General features: G+C 37.1%; 2 protein-coding genes across 2 annotated transcripts; one reads left to right on the top strand and one right to left on the bottom strand.

The window, feature by feature from the left end:
• The first annotated feature begins 4,306 nt into the window (after positions 1–4,306).
• LOC106076552 (proto-oncogene Mas-like) lies at positions 4,307–5,323 on the top strand. The gene has a single exon (XM_013237377.2). It carries the CDS (start codon positions 4,307–4,309, stop codon positions 5,321–5,323), a length of 1,017 nt encoding a protein of 338 aa, XP_013092831.2.
• Positions 5,324–13,326: 8,003 nt separating this feature from the next.
• LOC129924839 (neuropeptides capa receptor-like) lies at positions 13,327–14,355 on the bottom strand. Its single transcript, XM_056022140.1, has one exon. The coding sequence runs from the start codon at positions 14,353–14,355 to the stop codon at positions 13,327–13,329; it is 1,029 nt and encodes a 342-aa protein (XP_055878115.1).
• Positions 14,356–14,926: the final 571 nt, after the last annotated feature.

Here is a 14,926-nt window from a genome sequence, read left to right as displayed (position 1 = left end):
TCCAGGTTAGAATCCTGGCGAAGACTGAGATTTTAAATTTTGGGATCCTAAAGTCCACCCAGCTCTAATGGATACCTGACGTTAGCTGGGGATAAGTAAAGGCGGTTGGTCATTGTGATGGTTACATGACACCCTCGTTAACAGTGGACCACAGAAATAGATGACCATTACATCATCTGAACTAAAAATCGTAAAGTCTAAAAGGGGAACTTTTAAAAAAAATATACCAACGGGTTTCTAATAAAAGTGTTTTATTTTTTTTTATAGAATATTTTTTGTATCTTTTCTGTTATATGGCCCGCGACACGCGTGTTGGAAATTAAAGTGGCTCACGGGCCGAATAAGGTTTGACATTGCTGTTTTATCTAATTAATAATCGAATTAAACTTTATTACATATACCTAATTTTGCAATTACCTAATTTCAAAACATCAAACCGACTCCGAACTCGAAATTTAAACCTGACCGAATCGAACTGAAGCCGAACTATACTCGTCATCGAACCGAACCAATCCCGAACTTAAATCTGACCGAACCGAACCGAACCCGAACTTTGAAAGTTGGGTTCGATTCCCATCTCTATGTTGTATCCTTTTTACGAAGAGACTTTGCATCACTTGATGTTTCGTACTACTGAATATACTCATTGCGATATTGAATGCCTGAACGTAACCATTTGAGAAGTACACACACTGCAAAGACTTTCTTCCAAGCCAATAATAGCCCAATAGTTTTTCGCAAAAGATGCAATGTAAAACGTTACGACGTGAGCTGTGTTTTTTTCTACACTTTTGGGAGGACTTAAGAGACTTTACATTTGATCGCCTTGTACAATTGCATTCAAAACTAACAGAACACAAAAGCGACTCTACAGATTGGTAGTCTTTGCCCGATCGTTCATTTTCTTAATTACAAAAGTATTCCCAAAATGACTTCGGGAATATGTCCTTCTTTAATCGATTATTCATCCGAGCGGGGCTCGGTCACCTGGTGCTATTTAAATATTGCTGAAACAAAACTAAACTGACCGGTTTCGTCACAGTCCCGTGTGGTTTGTGGTATACACTCTAGTAAGAAAAAAGTAAAGTAAAGTTCCTCTTTCAGACCTTGTGGTCTATAGGGCAGATGATGTAAGGATCATCTAATTCTGTGGCCTATGGTTAACTAGGGTGTCATGGGGCCAGCACAACGACCAACCGCCTTTACTTTTCCCCAACTAATGTCGGGTGCCCAATGGAGCTGGGTGGACTCAGAGGCTCCCAAAGATCTCGAAATTAAAAATCCTAATCTTCACCAGGATTCGAACCCCGGTCTCCGGTTCGGAAGCTAAGTACAACAATTATAACCGGGTGCACCATCTTAATAATGGTGGTAATCCATATTGGCATAAAAACAGTCGCCAGAAAGCTTTACAAAGTTTGCATAAAAACAAAATTAACAAACAAAAAAAAATTTTATCGAATGATTTATATTATTTTGCATATGCATATTTGTCTATGACATCATCAAAGTTAGTTGGTTTGACCAGTTCATTCTCTATACTTAGCAGTGTAACGTCAGATAAACACGCCTCGGTTTCATCTCTACCAGGAGTCCTGCTTAGCTTCCGCCGGACGTCATGTTTGGAAACATTGTTCAGGAAAGCCTAGAGAAGAATCTTCCACAGCTTCCTCATCCATTTCAGCCTGGTCACATTCTTTGTTGAACCTGATGTTATGGCTGCTGGACATGTTGAGACCGTCAGTATGGTCTTCGTGTATCTGGAAAGTTGTTAACGGTTTGATTAATAGATTGATGTTTTAATTGGTTCATGCTTTGGTAGGTACAATAAATAATTGTTTAAAGTTCCAACTTGATCCGAGAATGAGTGTGAGAGAAATAACGTGTACAAACTTTTTACAGACAGACAGACAGAGTGAGTTAATATAAGCTTTGTAAAAGCTGTCTCGAGCGAAGCTGTTCACAGTGGAAGACCATCTTTCTTTAATCACGTATGTTTTAGGGAATTCCCCAAAGCCCATTGTGCTTCCATCTCGCATCTTAAAGGGCAATCATACTGTTCCAATTCTTGGCTCAATCCTACAGACTCATCGCGTGTTTCAATTACACTTTTAAGACTCAAGAAATTCCTTTTGAAAACAACGTCTGCATCACAGACCTATATATACTAAATATAGGTCTGTGGACTTCATTTTCATTTATGCACAAAGAAACTATAGATCATTATTACAGGCCTATTTATATTAACTTATAAGCATCGTCTCATGAACACTTTATATGTAGAGTATAGTGTATCAATATAGATCCTGTGGTAGCCATTTCTTTTAAATTGATTTTAATGGCTAGGTTTTGAGTAAGCACTTCTTTGAATACAAATCTAAATATATGCTGATATTAAGGCCACCGTTTTAAATATGTAATTACATATTGAGAGCACTATCATGGTTAAGGTTTTAAGATGTCAGGTTTGCAATTACTCATTGAATCAATGGACGTTTAATATGGAATATCATAGAAATTATAGAGTTACTTGCCATTGACAAGAAAGAAAACAAACAACAGCATTTTCACTATCTACTTTCTGTCTAGATATAGATTCTGACTTAGTTAATAGTTGTTTGTCTGACCCTAAGATGACGAGTCAGAAAAGATTGAAAATAACACATGACTTTCAAATTATTAACAAGTCTATTAATTGTCTGTCAGCTCTAAAATCGAGACCCACTACTTATCCTGTATTGAAACAGATCCTCATATTAATTATGGAAAATGAAGAACTTTCTTTCACTATACTTTAAAGATATTGAAGTATACTCCTGCTCCCCCCCCCTTCTCCCTAATCTTCAGCGCCAGACCTGGTTACTCGTGGAATAAAGGGAAAGAGTTGGCTGAAGACTGGGGCCAAGACTGTATACGTTTAATAATTTGGATATTAACCCATTTCCCACTCTCATACATTGGCAGTGAACGTTAAACTGACTTGTGAGAATAAGAAAAGAGTTAATGTGCTGCAGATTTCCATGACCTGTGACTTAAGTATTTACCTTAAAGGTATGAACAATTAACTCAGGTAGCATATGTAAGTAAATAAAAAAGAAAAATTGCTCCTTTTAGAAATTGCGATGTAGAGAAAAAAAAAAGGGGGGGGGAGTTATTTGAAGTTTATCTGGTGGTTGAGTGGTGAAGTTCTTGGCTCTGAACCGGAGGCTCACAAGTTTGAATCCCAATGAAAGTATGGATTTTGAAGACAGGGATATTTTAGAACGCCACCCTCGTCAACGGTCAACCATCCCAAATGTGAACGACCATAAAACAAACAGACACAGCCTAACCATTTCAGACATATATAAGAAATGAGCACACTGTTTTCATTCATCTACTAACAACTTTCAAACTGAACGGGAAAACTATAAATATTTTTTTTGTGTGAATCCGGTATACAAAATAAAGAGAGTGTTGATATCAAGTCTGAAAAAGTATATATATATATCTTTCATATGCTTATAGGATGCTCAGAGCGCTATGGTCCAATCTCATTTGTGGGGGGAGAGATTAAGGAGAGTATCATGTGGCCAGCACAACGACGTATGTAAGATAGCCATTTGAGTTGAGTGGACTAAGAGGCGCCCCCACCCCCAAAAAAAAAATAAAAATCAAGATAAAAATTCTAGTCTTCATTAGCCTTCACCGAGATTTGAACTCGGACCTTTCGGTTCGGAAGCCAAGTACTTTACCACTCGACCAACTCGCGACAATTATATAATATATTTGATAAATATATAAATATGTATATTTGATAAATATATACATATATAAATCACTAAACTTAGAGACACTTCGGGACATAAGAATAAAAAGTAAAGTAGCTATAATACATAAAAATCTGAACCATAATTTACAAAAAGAAAAACAAAACCTAATGAAATGCTCAGAAAGACAAAAAGATAGAGGCACATTTCTTATTCCATACACTAGAACAAATTCGTACAAGTGCTCCTTCTTCTCTAGTGCCATTAGAGAATGGAATGTGTTGTCTAAATCAGCCAGGAAAACTAACAACTTAACAGAGTTTAAGTAATTGATTACAATGTATGACTAGATTGACATATGAAATGCATAAGACGTAGGCTATTGTCTTCTTTTTTTGAAGTATCGTCTGTAATCTACTCTGTAATATAAAAGATAAGATAAGATAAGATACGATAATAATGGTGAAAAATAAAACTTCATTGAGAAGCTTTGCAAATGAAATTTGTCATTTAGGTTTACAATCTTATCTTATATTTCAGTGACGTCATAAGCAACCATGGAACTCAATCACTCCAATCTTGTGGTCAACCAATCGACGTCAAGCTATTCTCCACCACTTTTCCCATCATTCCTTTTCAGCCTCGTTATCAACTCCTGTGTCAGCACGCTCCTGGGAATCATGGGAATGACAGCTAACGTCATCAATATGGCTGTCTTCATCAAGCAAGGATTGAACAGCTCCATCAACATCAGCTTCTTCACCATCGCCATGTCGGACATGTTGAGGATCGTCTGCATACAGTGGGCGAACATTTGTTTTAACCCTTACATTGACAACGCCGGGGCGCCGATTTACTTCACCGACCTGTATGGCATTACTGGGGCGTTGACGTCAGGCTTCGGGTGCCGTGTGACGCTGTGGGTGATCGTCTACATAACAGCAGAGCGATGTCTCTGTATTCTGTTTCCGCTGACAATTAAAAATATCATTACTCCTACAAGGTCGAAAATTATCATTGTGATGATAAACGCCATGAATTCACTCACAGTTATTCCTGAATATTCGACCATGTATTTGACCTGGAAGTATAACAAAGACAGAAACATGACATTTTTAGGAGTTGCTTTCAACAGCAACAGAGCGCAGACGCAGGGCCTCTCAGCTCTCATGCACGTCATTCTTGTCGTCATCGGCCTGTGCTGTGTGATCGTATTGACGTCAATCCTCGTCATACATCTTCGACGTCAAACAAAATGGAGGATGAAGAACAGCGCAGAGAGCAAGCAGCGCTCATCCGTGTCGTCACGTGACCGGAAGTCGGAGGTGTTGGTGGTCACTGTGGCCACTTCTATGGTCATCTCTTACATTCCGCTGACCTGCACTTCACTGGTCACCGTGTTTATGCCAGAGTTCTACATGGGCGGGAAATATTACAGTATATTCAGAGACACCTGGGCTATGATTTATTTGTTTGGTATTGTCAATTCTACTTCCACCATAATCATCTACTATACCATGAACTTAAAATATAAAAATACTTTTAAGGAACTATTTTGTTCAAAGATCAATTAACTTCTAAATCTAAAAAAACAAAAGTATACTTTAACTTGCTATTTTGTTTACCCGGGTAATTGTTTTAGTAACCCATTTTAACAATATTGTTATATATCGACTTGGTTATGAAGTCTATAGCAGGGGTGGGCAAATTACGCCCCGCGGGCCACATGCGGCCCGCTGAAGTGTTTTATGCGGCCCGCGAATACCTACAGAAATCATGTGTATTCACAGTATATACATATAAAAATGCTAATCTATTAAAAATAATTCTAAATTTCCCTACAAATTATCGAAACTCTCTCATTATATAAAGTCAAAGACACAATATCAGGCCAGTATTTCTTCAATGCTTTGAAGAACTGTGTTGAATGTTGGGAATGATTGGAACAAGATGGCAAGTGTAACAACTGATGGAGCTCGATCTTTGACTGAGAAAAACTTTTTTTTTAAAGAATATCCCAACCATAAACTCTAAACAGAAAAGTTTGCATAAAGCTGCATGAATTCTCATCCAATTATAAGTGCCATTAAAAGTTAATAAAAACATCAGACTTACGGTCATAACCACAGGCAGTATCGTATAGAAAAGTACTTGTAGATATATAAACTAAATATTCCGACGCATCCGCTGGCTTAGCATGGGCAAGGTAATGAGAAGAATATAAATTCTCAAAGTAGAAATGTCCATATTCTTAGAAGGATATTGACTGTGATTTTGAAACTAATATTTCTAATGAAGAGTGGAAGACATTTTATGTTTTTCATGGTAGCTATTGCAATGGGTTGCTTGCTTATGTAATGCATGTTAAATTTTTCAAACAAGGCGTTCCCATTTCTCCAGGCCAGCGGGGAAAAATAGGTTTTGTCATTTTCCTTTGTTGAAAGGTGAAAATATTTCTAGTGAAATGGTTAATATTACCAGACTTATTTGGATTCCTTAATTATGAAATTTATGAAGGCAAATTTTAAGACGTCAAGAACCAGTTTTCAATACCATCAGCTCACTATTTAGTGCAGAAGCTGATTCAGCTCCAGAGAACATAACGCCATGCAAATTATAACCTGTAAGAGAAGTCAGTACTTCCACGGTAGCTTAATGGGTGCCAGAAGCTGTATTTCCACACTTTAAAAAAACTTTGCAGCTAAGTTTTAACATTATTTTGGTACACATACATATGTGAACAAGTATTTTTCTTGTGGAAAATAAACAAGTGTAATCACAGGTCGGTGGTGAATGACTATAATTTGACAGCAGTCACAAGTATAACAACTAGAAAGCTAGTTCCACAATTCAGGAACATTACGCACGAGTGTAAATAGTTAAATTCCTCACATTAAGTACAACTGTACATTTGTGGTGAAATGTAATATGAAAAGACAATAGCAAATAAAAAAAAAATTGTTAAATTGGTTTCAGAAATTGCTAACTCTAGTAATTCCTCAATTTGGAATGTGAAAAAAAGGAAAAGTGAATGTATGATACAGTATAAATATGAATTAAAAGACATTATACAGTTAACTAGCGTATTTTTCTAAGGTGTAAGTATATATATATACACACACACACACACACACACATATAAAAAATATATATATATATATATGCGGCCCCCCATTCCCAAAATTTTGTTAATGCGGCCCTTGATACAAAAAGGTTGCCCACCCCTGGTCTATAGGATTGATGATGTAGAAGCAGATCTGAAGCAGCTTGGGGTCAGGGCGTGGAGACGAAAGGCCCAGGTGAGATCTGAATGGAAGGATGTGTTGAAGCAGGACAGAGCCCTCCATGGGCTGTAGCGCCACTGGGATGGATGGATATGAAGTCTATAAGATCAACTTCAAGTCAAATACAAGTTTTATGATAGATTCTGTATTGTTTCTTGCAGACAATGTGGGCGATATTGAAAACGTGAAATATTGAAACGCTAGTTGTAAGGGGTCATGTTAAGTTGTGACATTGGACAGATTGCTCAGGGCCGGTCTTAGGTAATTGTAGGTGAAGTGAATAGGGTAATAGGGCGTCTGTCACATCATCATTTATAGCTGTTGTGAATGTATTAGTTCGGAAGCAACTTGGCTGACATAGAAGAGAGCACCTGGTTGCATGCGGCCTCAGAACGAGACAGCTGGAGGTCACTCACGAAGGCCGCGGGATACACATTTGAGACCAAGAGAAAATCAGCTGCTGAGGACAAACGCAGACGGCGAAAAAAAATCTAAATCGACCACTTGCGGACAATGGTTATGCTTGCCCTGGATGTGCCAAAATATGTAGGACACAGCTGGGACTGCGCAACCACAAGAAATACTGCATTCCTCACTGATCTTCGGACTCGAACACAAGCCTTATTAGGTGGGCAGCACGAAGTACATGGTACATTCCTGCTCATGATGTGTCACGTGAGAGACAAGATTCCACAGTTGAATTGTGGGGTGTCAATAACATGGTCAAGCAGTAAACCCTAGAGATATTGAAGGATACAGACGTGTGTTGTAATACGTTGGAGGTATTGCTAGATGTGTACTTTTGGAATTTCATTTTGGATGACGTGGAAGATATATTATATGATTCATTGATGGCTGAAGTTGCCAGTACATTGTGAACCTTTTATTTATCATAATTAAAATAATGTCTGCTACCAAATGTGTAGTTTATTTGAGTACAGAGTCACATGACAGAGCATCATGGCGTCGCGCTGTGGAAACTGGCGCACAGGTTGCTGAGGAAAAAAGAACAACGCTGGCAGAAGAAAAACGCCAGAGAAGAAAAGCAAGACCAATGACACTAGCTCCAGCTGGAATAACCTGCCCAGTGTGCGGCCGAACATTCCGGGCTCACATGGGTCTCACCAGCCACACGAGGAGGCATAAAACCCCAGTGCAAAGCCCTCAGCCTCCTGAATGACAAAGTGGTCTTCATCGAACCACGATGGACAAACTATATATATAGTTTATTTCAGTCTATATGTTGTGGTGACGTTACTCAATAGCTCTAGTAGATATACGCAACAAAAAAAATTTAGCATGAAGAAGATGTATTTACACCATGAACACTCTAATAATACCAGAAAAGGTTTTGGGGTGATACAACGAACATTCGCGTAATCAGCACAAATAAAGTACATGACAGTGTGCCCAAACGAAATAGACACACATTAAGAACGAAACCTACTCAATGAATTAAAAGCCTTCCTGTACCTATAATTGAACAATTTCTTATAGCGCCTATACCACATCTACAGCAGACTAGCAGACTACAGCAGACTAGCAATTATGTTCGACGTTTCACCAAAAGGAAGAAACAATGGTCTTCGAACATAAGTAGGCTAAGAAGTAGATCTTAGCATTCATGAATAGACCCTGAACAAAGAAGAGACATATCGCTTTGCTATTAACATAGATCCGTAGAATTCTGCTATGTTCGAGATTTGATCCATGTTTCGCTAAATTTTATTTTCCAAAATATGTGCCCCCTACGGAATGACAAATATCAAACATTGTATAACATATATTTATTTTTATTGTTATAAATTAGCTTCCCAACATCTTAAATTTCGTTGTGTTTCCTGTCTTATGTTTACTACAATTGTCATAGGATAACATCTTGGTTGAAAAGTAAGAGTAGTTCTATGTTTATTTGATGTGATTTTAGTGGTCTAATGGTTATGTGGAATAACAACCCTTCAAGTACTACCATGTATATTATAGTCCTGTGCGAGGCCCCCATCAATCGGATGCTCTAGGCAGCTGCCTAGTTTGCCTAAATTAAAGCCGGCCCTGGATTGCTGGAGGACCCCATATAAGGAGGCCCTGAAAATACGAAAAAAACAATTATGTCATTAATCTCATTATGCAACATATTTAATAAAATGAGTGAATTCCTGAAACTGTGTATGCTAGTGTGTGAACTTTAATGGTCAATAAATCAATTTCTACTAAATATTTTTATATGAAGAAAAGTGAATAGAAGCTGCGAATTTGATAACCAGAATAAGAGAGAAAAGAAAGAAAAAGAATGAGAAGAGAATATTTCGTGTCTACATTTGTGTGTGGATAGAAGGGAGGCAGGCTTAGACACTGTTGGACCCAGGGCCGCTTTAATGCCATCAAATAAAGCTTTGCTATTTAATGGTCAATAAATCAATTTCTACTAAATATTTTTATATGAAGAAAAGTGAATAGAAGCTGCGAATTTGATAACAAGAATAAGAGAGAAAAGAAAGAAAAAGAATGAGAAGAGGATATTTCGTGTCTACATTTGTGTGTGGATAGAAGGGAGGCAGGCTTAGACACTGTTGGACCCAGGGCCGCTTTAATGCCATCAAATAAAGCTTTGCTATTTAATGGTCAATAAATCAATTTCTACTAAATATTTTTATATGAAGAAAAGTGAATAGAAGCTGCGAATTTGATAACCAGAATAAGAGAGAAAAGAAAGAAAAAGAATGAGAAGAGAATATTTCGTGTCTACATTTGTGTGTGGATAGAAGGGAGGCAGGCTTAGACACTGTTGGACCCAGGGCCGCTTTAATGCCATCAAATAAAGCTTTGCTATTTCCTGAGTGGAGACTGTCTTGGATTCTGTTGCAGGTATCCCTCCAAAAGTTGAGAGTAAGAGACAGACCCCTTTACATTGTTTTTGTTGATCTGACTAAAGCTTTTGACATGGTCAGCAGAAGTGGCCTTTTCAAACTCCTGAGGAAAATAGGTTGCCCTCCGAAACTACTGAAGTTAATTGAGTGTTTTCACGAGGAAACTAAATGTACTGTCAAATTCAATGGAGCCCAATCAGCACCTTTTGAGGTTTGCAGTGGTGTCAAGCAGGGATGCGTGCTCGCACCTACTCTGTTTGGCATATTCTTCTCCTGTCTACTGCATTATGCGTACAGCGACATAAACGAAGGTGTGTTTCTCCATACAAGATCCTCTGGAAAACTATTTAATGTATCAAGGCTGCGGGCAAAAACCAAGGTTAGAAGCTACTCGTCAGGGAACTCCTGTATGCTGATGATGCAGCTATTGTGGCTGATTCTGATATTCAGCTACAGTCCCTGGTTGACAAACTATCTGCTGCTTGCCAGAAGTTCGGCTTAAGCTTACTGATAATAAGGTTTAGCAAAGGCTTGGTTATAAGATAGACATCGGAATTGTATTTATGAACTATTTTTATTGTGTTCTAAATACTGTGACGTATTCGTCAATTACAAAGGATGTGGTTTTAACGCTTATGTTTGTTTCCTACCGGCGAAAACGAATTTTTAACATTGTATAAAATATATTTATTTTCATTGTTATAAATTAGCTTCCCAATATCTTGAATTTCGTTGAGTTTCTTGCCTTATGTTTAATACAATTGTCATGGGATAGCATCTTGGTTGCAAAGTAAGAGTAGTTCTATGTTTATTTGATGTGATCTTAGTGGTCTATTGGTTATGTGGAGTGAGAACCCTTCAAGTACTACCATGTATATTATAGATAGAGATGGGAACTAAACTAACTTTTAAAAGTTAAACTAAAACTAGTTTTCAACTAAAATAAAGTAGTTAAACTATTAGTTTATCATGGATTTCAAAAGATAGTTAAACTAAAGAAAGTTAATTAAACTATTACAAACTTTTTTTTTCGGGGGGGGGGGGGGCGGGGTTGAACTAGACCTATATAGATATAATATCCGACTGTATGCCTACGGTTCGATCTTATTCTTTTAACATTCTAGTAATATTTATCTATGATAAAATCAGTATTAAGGAATATGTTTCTTACATAAACGTTAATGCACAATAAAATAAAAATGTCTAAATAAATATGTGTGCTTGTATTTTTGCCTTGAATTAAAACCTTTAGAAAATAATGGTACTCTTTTTTTTAAAAACATTATATTAACTTATTATATAACGGAAAAGTTTAAAATCTCATTAAATAACATAAATTTAGAATTTCAAATTTAGATATAGTATCTAAAGAAATAGAAACGAAATCGTTGGAGTTTTAAAAACATTTGACCTGTATAACTATTTTATAGTGTAAAATACATGCTAACCATGCCGATGTGCTATTTTCTTGTCCTAACCCTAAAAATACAACTAACACTATTGCATAACCGTTAAACGCGCAAGGGAAAAAAAACTGGGTGATCTTGTCATTATGGACTGCACACTCAGTCCACTATATAGACCTACACGTGTACGTCTATCTGGCCAGGTTGTTAAAATCAGTCAGACACACTGTCTATTTACTTTCTGGGCAGGGAGGGTGTATAACTATTTTAGTGTAAAGATGTATCTACGAACATGTTTGACTAGCCACTCCAGTGTGTTATTTTCTTGTCTGACCACTCCACATTAAGCAAACACTATTGTATAACTCTTAATGCAGGGTAGTCTTGCAGTATTATCGACTACACACGTACAGTACACTAGGCCTACACGTGGTCATGTGTATTTCTAGCTGACCAGGTTGTTAAAATCAGTTGGACACAGTCTATTTACTTTATGGTCAGAGAGGGTGTGGATTAAGATTTTTTTTCTAGAGTTGGTTACCCTAATGCTTTTAAATCTATATAGGCCTAGCTGTTGATTTAGACTTACTAGATCTCAATAATAAGTCTTAAGACTATAAAAGGGTGTACTTGATGTTCCTGCAGTTAAAAAAAAATTGTTTGCTGCAAATGAATTGATTAAAACCACTAAATATTGACCTAACTCACTAATCAGACTCCCACGAGAAACAGAAATTAAACACCACGTGACTCACAAAAAAATTTGGAACAATCTCATTCATAATACTGCATAGAAGCTTTTGGCAAAAAATGTTTAACATTTTATAATACTGCTACTTTCAAGTGCAAATATTTACTCCCATAACTTCTACCAGGATCTTACTTTACCCTCTTCAAATGCAGACTGTCTAAATAGTTGTTAACTGCATCATTTTTTTGATAATCAAAGTTAGTGATATCACATGACCAGAAAACAGGGAGTGCGTTTCAACCCTGACCACATGTTGAAAAGTTTTACAAATTTTAATTAAACTTGTTAGTTTGTAACTAAAAAAAAAATTAATTCAACTACGATTTTATATAAACTTTTTTTTTCTAGTTAAACAACGGCCTTAACTAATTTTTTTTTTAGTAAAGCTAAAAGTTTCTAACTTTTTAGTTAACTTTTGCCCATCACTAGTTATAGACCTGAGAGTTCTAGAATCTATGGTTGTAAGATGCTGTTTTCTATTTAGCTATGTGGTACTTCAGCATGTGATTGTTTTGACACTATAATCACTATATATTTACTTTGATTATTGTGTATTAAATATACATTTTCGCTTGATAATCAATCCCTTGGGTCTTTTGATAGACACTGACTTGTTTTTCCATAAAGTGTAGTTCAAGAGTTCACAACAAGTACCATCTTTTCCTTCCATTTTTGAATAGTAGAAACAGGGCCGGATTTAAGCAAGTTAAGGCCAGTCCCCGGCGTAGTATTTTAGTAGAAGCCCATACACTTTTTTCCAAAGTTTTAAGAACAAATTCACATATTATAGACCTAATAGTCTACTTATATCTAAAAGCATGGCATAATTTAGATCAAAGAAATAGAGTGGCTATAAATTTAATCTCTTTTCACTTCTTTTTTAATATTTAATATGCCTATTTTAGTTGTAAAAATATCTATTATATAGTTTGTGGAGGATAACGCCCTGGGTGGGAGCACTGCCGTAAATCCGGACCTGCATTTATATGTTACCAGCACGCTATAATCGGACACCTGTTAAGCACGACGGTGTTGCCAACTTTGAGATTTAAAGTATAGTCGATAAAAATGCGAACAAAAAAAAAGATGTTTACCAAAAAAAAAAATCTGTCGAAATTATGATATTTTTTTTTATCTCTATTGTGAAGCCCTTCTCTTTTGGAGTATCCGGTCCAGCAGCCCCTTCTGCCCTCCATTAAATCCGGCCTGAGTAGAAATAGAAGGGGAAAAAGGTGGTTACATGAAATAAGCTTTTGATACAAGCGTCGCTTAGAGACACAGCTTGCTGCAAAAGAGTTCTTTAAAAGTATTTCTGTATCGAGAGCTCATCTTGTAATATATAAACATGTTTAGGGTTGAGTTTATGGACAGACAGAGTAACGAAATGTTATAGAGGTAATGAAACAATGAGCTGTAACCTTCCCAGAAGTAGTAGTCAGGTGTTAGGATGACTATCATACTGTCCACCACCGTGGGGGTGAAGCAGACGATCAAGAGTGTTGCTATGACAACGACAAGCTTCATCGTTTTTCGATCCCGCGCCGAAAGGCACTTCCGTCTGTCGCCGAAATGTCTTGCAGCGGTCTTGCGCCAATCCGATCTCCGGGTGTATTGGTCTACAAGCAAAGCCGTGCACACGACTAAGGTTCCTAATCCACTGACAATCAGCATGGAGTGAAACAAAAATGTGTTTTCTATCGTCTCAGACCAGTTTTTCAGGAAGTCGCTTCCGTCGCCGGAACTGTTCCGCAGGAAGTAGAAATCCCATGATAATGAATACACCGAATAAATTGGATACAAGGTGACTCCATTTAAACCAATAATAGCTAAGATGATACACACCGTAGTCTTCCTTGTTATAATTCTTTTAATTTTTATAGGGAACACAACACACAGGCATCTCTCTATGGCGATATACACAGTAATGTGAAGAGTGATTCGAATTGCGCTGCCTAAGGGACTTGCTACAGTCACATAGAAAACTTCAAAAAGCGATTCTGGGACTTCCATGAAGTCAGCAAACGGTTTTAAATAAAAAATGGATATTAGCAAGAAAACGATTCGAACCAGGTCCATTAGAGAGATGGTGAAGAGGCTGATGTTGACTGACGTCTCAAGACCTTGGGCAGCGAACACCAAAATGTTGATCATGTTGGACATAAGGTCCAGCATTACAACTAGAGTTGTCGGTATGGTGATAACAATGATATCTAAGTCAAAGTCATTGACATTGTCATTCACTGTGCTGATAAGTCTTTTATAAACTGATATGTTAAGAAGTTCGTCGACTTCTTCCATTGTCCTTACAAGCAAATGTTAAAAAGTTCCAGATCTTAGTCTTCTGTAATGTCTGTTATTTTCGTTATACAATAGTTCTGGTAGCTGAGAGGTCAAGCGCTTGGCTTCTAAACCGAAGGGCCTTGAGTTCGAATTCCGTGTGAGGACTGGGGTTTTGAACCCTATTCTAATGGGTACCTGACGAACGTTTGGGGATGTATGGTTGGTGGTTGTGCTGGAAAGTTGACACTCTAGTTATACGTCATTCAAAGATACAGATGACCTTTTCGTCGTATTCTTCCATTAATAGATTGTAAGGTCTGAAAGGGGGACCTCTGATACGGCCTTTCACTATGGCAGTATATTCAGACAGTGACCTTTCGTTTATCATTTCATCTAGAAAAAAAAGGCTTGACTAAAATCACTGTCCTGTTGATTGATTCATCTTAAATTTTCAAACAGTGAATGTTAATGAGTGTTGTTTTCATTACTCTGTTTACATGGAATGTTATAACGGTGTAATTGCTAGTATCAAATCTCCTACACCCATCAATCAAAGTCATTCAGAATTAGCATGTTCACTATTGATCAA

The sequence above is a fragment of the Biomphalaria glabrata genome, chromosome 2 (assembly GCF_947242115.1).
Source record: "Biomphalaria glabrata chromosome 2, xgBioGlab47.1, whole genome shotgun sequence".
Classification (NCBI taxonomy): Eukaryota; Metazoa; Mollusca; class Gastropoda; family Planorbidae; genus Biomphalaria; species Biomphalaria glabrata.
Note: the sequence above shows the minus strand (reverse complement) of the source record. Positions and strands in the feature narration are given on the sequence as shown.

What these genes read in the sequence shown, in the direction of transcription:
- LOC106076552 (XM_013237377.2), top strand. Translation starts at nt 4,307, where the DNA reads ATGGAACTCAATCACTCCAATCTTGTGGTCAACCAATCGACGTCAAGC.
- LOC129924839 (XM_056022140.1), bottom strand. Translation starts at nt 14,355, where the DNA reads ATGGAAGAAGTCGACGAACTTCTTAACATATCAGTTTATAAAAGACTT.